Source organism: Myodes glareolus, chromosome 5 (assembly GCF_982192425.1).
Source record: "Myodes glareolus chromosome 5, mMyoGla1.1, whole genome shotgun sequence".
NCBI lineage: Eukaryota > Metazoa > Chordata > Mammalia > Rodentia > Cricetidae > Myodes > Myodes glareolus.
The window spans coordinates 90,479,945-90,488,949 of NC_142030.1; the positions used below are offsets into that span (position 1 = coordinate 90,479,945).

At 37.6% G+C, this 9,005-nt stretch overlaps 1 protein-coding gene across 1 annotated transcript; it reads left to right on the forward strand.

Moving 5' to 3' along the window:
- Positions 1–755: 755 nt before the first annotated feature.
- On the forward strand, positions 756–854 carry LOC146894988 (uncharacterized). Its single transcript, XM_085688223.1, has one exon. It carries the CDS (start codon positions 756–758, stop codon positions 852–854), a length of 99 nt encoding a protein of 32 aa, XP_085544349.1.
- Positions 855–9,005: the final 8,151 nt, after the last annotated feature.

A 9,005-nucleotide genomic window follows, 5' to 3' on the forward strand; every position in this document is an offset into this window, starting at 1 on the left:
TTTTTAAAGGGTACTTTATGGTCCATAGCATAGTATTCCTAACTGAAGTTTGGGCCACTATATTAACTGAAATAAGCAGTTATATTTTACTATGTTAGGCAGTTGTTGAAATGAGTGAACTAATCTCAGTGCCCTACTGGTTTCTTTCCACTCTGAGTCTGTTTCAGTGACTGAGTGGAAGGCCAGAAAGTGATGACTTTTATTAAGTCTGTTAGACGTTTCAGACTGAATAACTAATGTAAGATCCCAATTTTTCCTTTTTTTCATTTTAGATTTGGGGATATTCCCTGCCCAAAAAATTCCTGGAAAATTGACTAGTATTAAGTGTGAGTAAAAGGTGTCCACTTTTTTTTTAAAGTCTTGATTTTAGTTTTGTCTTGGATAGTATTTGGCAAGATTTAGCCTAGAAAGTATGTAGTACTTTATTACATAAGAATCAAAATGGCTTTGTTACTGGGCTGGTTTTGAAACTCATTTCTGTGTATTGAAATAACTTTTTTTTTTAATTTTTAAATTCTTAAATGGTGAGTGTACCATTCATTGTGAAGTGAAATTTCATCTCCCCCAAATTTATCCCTTTACCAACTGGAGTGAAGTCTTTAGCTATAACCATCAATAGTAAAGAATTTGGAACTAGTGTATCAACAAGCCTTTGCAGGGCCAGCATTGAATGCCATGCCAGTGATGCTTGTCTTGTTCTAAAGGAGGAGAAACAGCTTCCTTTGGCGTCTCTGTTTTGCCTGAGCTGATTGGGAATGGCTATAATGCTGCTCTGTCTTCTTCAGCTGGCTGCCCCACTTTGTAGTTACTCTGTAACTATTCGCTTCTACCTTTTTTGGTTAAACACTCCCTGAGAATGATTGTTAATACATATCATAGACATTGACATAAATATCAGTGTATCCATATATATGGATTTCTTTTCATCTTGATTTTTGTGGCTGGGTAAAATTTAGTAGTAACATTAGCTTCATGGTACTTTGGTATAAGAGTAAGTTCACTATTTTTGTAATGAACCCAAATCTGGAAGCTTTTATATTTTAAAAAGATAATTACCCAAATGTTTTATTTCTGTACGTGTGTGTGTGTGTGTGTGTGTGTATAAGCCTGTTAATATATATGTATGTTCATATTATATACATAAAACACTTTATATTTTTACATACAGTATGCTTTTATTATACAGATAATAAAGATGGGGGAAGGTTTCTGTTTTTTTTTCTTAATAGGTGAAGAAATCTTGAAGACCAGAAATTGGATCTTATTGAATTTTGGTGGTGTTTTTTTGCTTTTGCTTTTTGTTTTTTCGTTTTTTAATCTTTTTATTTTTTAATTGTATTGCTCAGCTATGGAAGATGGATTCTTTTTTTTTTTTTAATTCTTTGACTCTCAAGTTCATCTTTAAATGAACATTTTGTTTTTGAGGAGATAACTAATGCTAGCTGTCTCCAGTCTGACAGAGGTTATACAAATGGACTTGATCTTCCAGAAGTTGGGAGATGTTTTAAAGATGTTTTAAAAACACATCCTGTGTTTCAATTGTGGCTGAGAGGTTTCCTTGGCAATGTGAGGAAGAAAATTCTTTCTACCTCATTATTATTAATTCATGGATTGAGTGTTGGTTCGACCTACAGGCGTAATAGCTTGGAACTCAGTGAAGACACAGATGTTCCTGTTGAGAGCAACCAGCTAATGTAAGTGGGGATGGGCCTTTTATTATGAAAGGAGTAAACACTGTAACTTAGGGCATGCTGGACTAATAACAGATTCAAATGCCATTGTTTGGATTTTTTTCTTTTGTAAATTTTTTATAAACTTTTAATTTTTTGGTTGGAAACTAACTTTCTTCTTTCTTCTTCCTGGAGTCAAGAAGAAATTCTATAATTCTGTTTCCTTGGAGAAAAGCATTGTTAATCTGTTACCGAATAGCTCCTTGCCCATACAAGTGGCTCTGTTTTGTTTTCTCAATAGCTATGTAGTATGAATTTCACTGTATAGATGTGCCATAATGTAATGTATAACTAACTCACTGGGTGATACTGAAGGTTTTGCCATGGTAAACAAAAACCCTGCATCCAGTAACAGTTGGATGCACACATCTGTGTGAACTTAGAGCCAGTTCATTCATAGAACAGTTACCTTACTCTGAAGAACTAACAATTTACTGAATAGCTGAGATCTGGCTACTTTGTGGATGCTCTTGATTGTATCCCTTATAGTAAATATAGCAAATCTTTGGCTATTTTGCTGATAGATGTTAAATGTTAAATAGATGATGATAAATGTTTTCTCTTTTTATTACTTTTGTTGTTAGTGGTTTTTAATTTTGGTATTATAGGAAAGATTTTTACTCAATGTGTAGTTGGTTATATACTAATATTTAAATGCTGTTTAAGGATTACAGTTACATGACATAACCCCTCTGCAAGTAGGGGAGACATTGTCAGATGTGGCTTGTTATTTTGCTGAGTGCATTTATAAGTTCTGAATGTTTTTTAATATAGTACTCTAATTAAGGATCTGATACTTCTGCCATTATGGGACTTTAAGGAGACTTTTTTTTCTCAAGTAGCTGGCTTTATTGTTAATTTCAAACCTTTTGTAACCAAATTTATTGCCTTTTGCATGACTGATTTGTACAGTTCGTATTCTACATTTGACTATTTTTATACTAATCTGTATCAGGTAGAGAAAAACTCTTCCATTCCTTTTTTTTCTTTCCATTTTCACATGTGTAGTATGTATGTGTGTATGCATGCTTGCATGTGTGTGGGGTGCATGTGGAGGCCTCAAGATTATGTTGAGGCTCATCTACTATCTGTCTTCCAGTCAAACCCAGATCTCAGTGATAGACTGGTTTGGAGATATCTGAACAGCTAGCTTGTTCTGGAGCTTCCTTGTACACTTTCAGGGATGGACTTGTTAGATGAGGACTGCCATGCCCGTGTGGTGATTTCTGTGGGTCCTGGGGATCCAAACTTAGTGCTTGCACAGCTGGCACTTTAACCTCTGAGCCATCTCTCCAACTGTCTTCCGATCTCTTTAAATGACCTCTATTTTTCTCAGTTATTGATAGTTGATTTTACAGTCTCGAATTGCAGGAAGAAATTCTCTTTGGTATTTTGAATTGTTTTCAAGATGTTCTTTATTTGGTTGGTGAAGTAATTTCCTTAATCCTCTATTGTCCCAATTATGAATTATCCAGGTCTTCTATTCCTAGTTACTACTTAGTTTTGGTTTTGTATTTAATATGGTTCTTGCTTGCTTTATTTTCTTCATCTTTCATAGCCTTACTCCAAATTGTTATCTGAATGGGACAAATTTACTGTTTTGAGGTTATCTTTCTTGTTTATACTTTTGCTGTTTTCTATACTTACTAGTTAGTTGTTTGCTAGTTTGTAATTTGCAGGCACTGGATTGTATGTGTGTGTTTGTCTCAAATGGTTGTCTCCTGTCCGTCCCCATCCTCCCCACTCCTGTGTGTCCCAGGGTTTCTCTGTGTAGCCCTGGCTGTCCTGGAACTCTTGTAGACCAGACTGGCTCAGATCCACTTTCCTCTGCCTTCTGAATGCTGGGATTAAAGGTGTACCCACTGCCCCCTGGGTTTTTTTTGTTGTTGTTGGTGGTGGTGGTGTTTTTGTTTTTGTTTTTTTTAGTCCCTCCTGTTTAGTTTTGTGTTCCTCAAACTCATGTGTAGACTAGAATACTGGATTGGAGTTGAGTGATGGGAAGAGTATTCCTTTGTCTGTGCATGTGAATGTGTGCGCCACACACCCCTGTGAAGGTGCTCACTTAGACAATGTCTGCCTAATATCTATAAAGTCATGGGTTAGTTCCAGTAACAGCATAAACCTAGCATGGGTTGCATACCTGTGATCCTTGATAAACCTGAAATAAATGAACCCTTAGCCTTTGTCTCAAAACGGGGGAGGGGAGGTAGTAGTTGTAGTTCCTTGTAATTTCCTAGTCGATAAGGTTTGTTTGGCTTAGAGTTCTTTGTGGTTTTGTTTTGTCTTTATTGATCCAGGGTGTCTCTTATAGCCCATACTGGCCTCGACTCAATAATGTAGCTGAGAAAGACCTATGTATCACCACATTTAACTTTTTAACACCATCCCCCCAAAGTTTCTTTGTGTTATGTATGTGCTTGCTTGAGTGTGTGCATATCATGTATCTGCACACACCTGAACCTGTGCAGAGGTCAGAGAAGAACCTTGGATGTTGTTTCAGGTAGGGTCTTGGCTCACCTCTGTGTGCCATGCTAACTGTGTGCCATGCTAACTGGGGTTCTCCTGTCTCTTCTTCCCATCTTTAGTAGGAACCCTGGGATTATAGGTTCATGCGACTGGCTTTACTTAGATTATGAGAATCTGAATTCAGATTCTCATGCTTGTGTGACCAAGGGCTTTTTCCACTGACCTGTCTCCTAGCTTCTCCCCATCCCTAATCAGAAAATGAGCGTTGGCATTTTGACTTGGTTATTTAGCCATTATACTTTTCTTTTTGATGTCATCTTAAGCATTCAGTTTTCTTTATTTTTAGTTTTTATTTCCTAACATTAAACCATTCTTAGTTCTGTAATAAACTGTTCAGATCATGCACTGTTACTCTTTCTGCTATATGATAGGTCACTTAGTTAGTCCTTTACTTAGGAAATCTTCATTAGTATCATAATTTTTCTTAACATTTTTTCAGCTCGATATGTCTCGTGATCCATGATCTTAGCAAATGGAAAGTAGAGGCAGAAGGATAACAGGTTTGGTCAGCTTGCAAAACTGTATCGAGACCCCTTCAAGCAACAGAAACTTGAAACATCAGTGTGTGTGGCATAGTTTTGTTATCTTTTTCTCCTCACATTAGTTTTTTTTCTTAATAGAACATTTGTTTAAATAGTGTCCACTTCCCCTCCCCCAAGAATGCTTTGAGTACATTGATGGTATACTTTTTGAGATTTTTTTCATAAAAGAAATAAGGCTCAATCTATGATCATAGTCTCCTTTAAGATCTGATGCCTGATACCTCTGAGCATCATTTGTTAGTAGTCTTATGTAGAGGTCTGCCACTAAGTGTCTGCAAAGACAGTCAGCCAGGCTCGCTCTGTTCTGCCTGCCCAACTCCTGCTTCCGAGAGTTCCAGGGTCTGGGCATAGAAGTTCCAGAAATTTCATGTAATACACCCTTTTGTCTCTTGTTATTTTTTTTAAATTATTTTGTATGGGACAGTGTTGCCTGTGTGTATGTCTCTGTACCACATATCTGGTGCCTGTGGAGGCTAGAAAGCAGGCATCAGATCCCCTAGAGTTACAGACAACTGTGAGCTGCCACAGGGTGCTAGAAATTGAAGCTAGGTCCTCTAGAAGAGTTTAGCTCTATCTTGGGCATGAATAGTCACCTCATTTTTCTCAGCAGCCTGATATTTTTTGCTGCTTCCATTTAAAACTAAATAAATTTATTATTATATGACTTGATTTAGGTTTTTTATGAGATTAGATTACTACCAATTTTTTGTTTCTAGATTTTGCCATTGTCTTGAATATTATTGTTGATTTATTGATTTATTTGTTACATAGCAAAAGTCAAGGAAGCTCAGGGTTACAGACACATAAAATATTCTTTCTGTTAAAGTTAAGTTTAATCTCCCTATACTTTGCCTGACTTTGAGGGAATTTTACAGTATAGGTTGCAAATAATCTCCCTCAAATGTAATTCATGTTTTCATAACTGTTCTGTTTGGTCAGCTGTGGTAGATCTCTCTCAACTTATTAAAACACTCCCAAGGATGAACCTGAGGTCTTGGACATGCTGGGCCAAAAATTGACCACTAAGCTGCATTCCCCAGTCCTGTCTTTACTTGTTTTGAGACAAGTCTTTCATTAAGTTGGCTTTGACTTTACCATCTTCCTGCCTCAACTTCCTTTAGTATGTATACAGTGTTCTGCTTGCATGTATGCATGCACACTAGAAGAGGGCACCAGATCTCATTATAGATGACTGTGAGCCACCATGTGGTTGCTGGGAATTGAACTCAGGACCTCTGGAAGAGCAGTCAGTGCTCTTAACCTCTGAGCCATCTCTCCAGCCCCCTGTTCATAGCAGCTTTATTTGTCATAGCCAGAACCTGGAAACAATGAATAAGAAAAATGTGGTACATTTACACAATGGAGTACTACACAGCAGAAAAAAATAACTACAGCTTGAATTTTGCAGGAAAATGGTTGGAGCTAGAAAACATTATTTTGAGAGAGGTAACCCAGACCCAGAAAGACAATTATCACATATACTCACTCATAGGTGGTTTTTAAACATAAAGCAAAGAAAACCAGCTTACAAACCACATTCCCAGAGAACTTAGACAACAATGAGGACTCTAAGAGAGACATACATAGATATAATCTACATGAGAAGTAGAAAGTAGAAAAAGACAAGATCTCCTGAGTAAATTAGGAGCATGAGGACCTTGGAACAGGGTTGAAGTGGGGAGCAGAGAAAAACGTAGAGCTCAATAAAAATCAATTAAAAAAATTATTTTGAGTGCTCCCATTTGTATGTACACTTTGATGCCAGAAGAGGGCATCAGATCCCACTATAGATGGTCATGAGCCACCATGTGGTTGCTGGGAATTGGACTTAGAACCTCTGGATGAACAGTCAGTACTCTTAACTGCTGAGCCATCTCTCTAGCCCTCCCTTCCCCTTTTATTTCTTTTTGATTTTCGAGATAGTGTTTCTCAGTGTTGCCCTGACTGCCCTGGAACTCACTGTTGTAGACCTGGCTGGCCCTGAATACGCAGAGATCTGACTGCTTCTGCCTCTGGAGTGCTGGAATTAAAGGTGTGAAAGATTGTATGTATGTGTGTATGTATGTATGTATGTATGTATGTATGTATGTATGTATGTAGTGTTCTGCCTGCATGTGTGCCTGAACACCACCAGAAGAGGGCACCAGATCTCATTATAGATGGTTTGCCAGTTACCATATGGGTATTGGGAATTAAACCTGGGTCCTCTAGAAGAACAGCCAGTGCTCTTAGTCTCTGAGCTATCTTTTTTGTTTGTTTGTTTGTTTGTTTGCGTTGCCTTTAGAACATAGAATGCATTCTTGGGTTTAAGACCAGAGAGAACACCACTCTGATGCCAAGTTGGGAGATGGAGATGTGCATCCCTGAAACTCTTGGGCCAGCTAACCTGGCTGTACAACAGTGAGTGAGAGACTGTCTGAAACACAGTGGAAGGAATAGTCCAACACCAAAGTTGTCATGGCTTCCAAACTTATGGATGCACCTACACTCACATACATGAATATGTGTACACACACGAAGATTTTTTTTTTTGAAGTACAGTAGTTCCATGTTTTGGCAAATCAGTTGTAATCACAGCAAGCTTAAGTTTGTATTATGTCTATATTGCACTATAGTAGAAAACCAAATGTTATTCTCAGTGTAAAATAAGTAGAAACTGGAGAGATGGTTCATCTTTTTATTTTGTTTGTTTTTTTCAAGATAGGGTTTCTCTGTGTTGCTTTGGAGCCTGTCAGGACCAGGCTGGCCTTGAACTCACAGCCTCGCCTCTGCCTCCCAAGTGCTGGGATTAAAGGCATGAGAGCCTGCTTGTCCTTCTAGAAGATCAAGGTTCAATTCCCAACACTCACATGGCAGTTTACAACCATCTTATCTCCAGTTTCAGGGACTCTGATACCCCTTTCTGGCCTCCGTGGGCAGTTGACACACAGGTGATACACAGGCATGCATGCAGACAAAACACCCTCTGCACATAAAATTAAAAAGAAAGGTTTTTTTTTTCCCAAAGTAAAATAACACACACAAAAAATAATTATCCTATTATCTTGACTGCCATCATTTTGGTTTATGTTCTTTAAGATTTCTTCCTTGCTCATGTATATCCTCATCAACATTTCTTTTTCGGTTTTACTTTTTTTGAGGCAGCTTCTTACTTTGTGAACACTACGGCCTGGTATCCATTATGCTGTCCTCAGTCTTCACTCTGTCAGCTTCCCGCATGCTCTCTATAGAGCACACCCTCTTTCCTTTCTCCTTCTCATTTACTTTTTCAACATGGATAGTCTGAGACATCCCTAAATCTTCAACTCCGTTTCCTGTTTTCCTTAGTAGTTCCTCTCTGCACATAAGTTTTCCATCTGTGTGCTGCTATGAGCAGTGAGCAGAAGCTGATGGTGGTGGACTTCCTTTCGTGCTATTACTTGAGTGTTTATTGTCCTTTTATCCTTTTAGAGTAAGTTGTAGAGTGATATCACTTGATATGGGTATATAAATTTTAAAGATCTTGTTACATGGTTAGTTGAAGACTGTTGCTTCTAACTTAGATTTCTGGCTTGAGGGCTAGCTTTCATCTTGATGGACAATTCTTGGATTAGGGATTACTTTACTAACAGAAGATTGGCTTTGGTTTACTTGACTTGGAGTGGTAAACCAGGATTTATCCGGCATTACTAGAATTTGTAGAGACGCCTTCTACATACATATGCTCTTACAGCGTGATCTTGCTTTTGTAGCAGCATTCTTGACATTTTGTGTGGGTTCAGAGGACGACAGGGACAGAGACTGGAACTCTAGCTGTGTTGTCACTGTTCTGTGGGTCTGCCCTGGAAGACTTCTTTGCTCTTCACTATCTTAGTGACTAAACTAACCCTTAAATGTTCACAAAAACGATTGTTTCTCTAATTACTCTATTTAAGTAAGGATTTTCTCACTTAGTTATAATTATATACTTCTGATATAACATGCTTATGAAGATATTTGAAATTTTTTCATTTAGCTGAAAATGATATTTGGCAAATCTTTTGTACAAAGTAACCTGTTAGTCTAAAATGTAGATCATATGTTTAGCAGTACTTACTTAAATGTTACACTGAAACAATGAAACAAGCACAATAGAAAATTTTTTTAAAAAATGACATAACTGTTCTTAACAAAAATTTGACATTGGGAGTGTACAGTACTCATAATTGCCTTGTTTATAAGGCTCTGT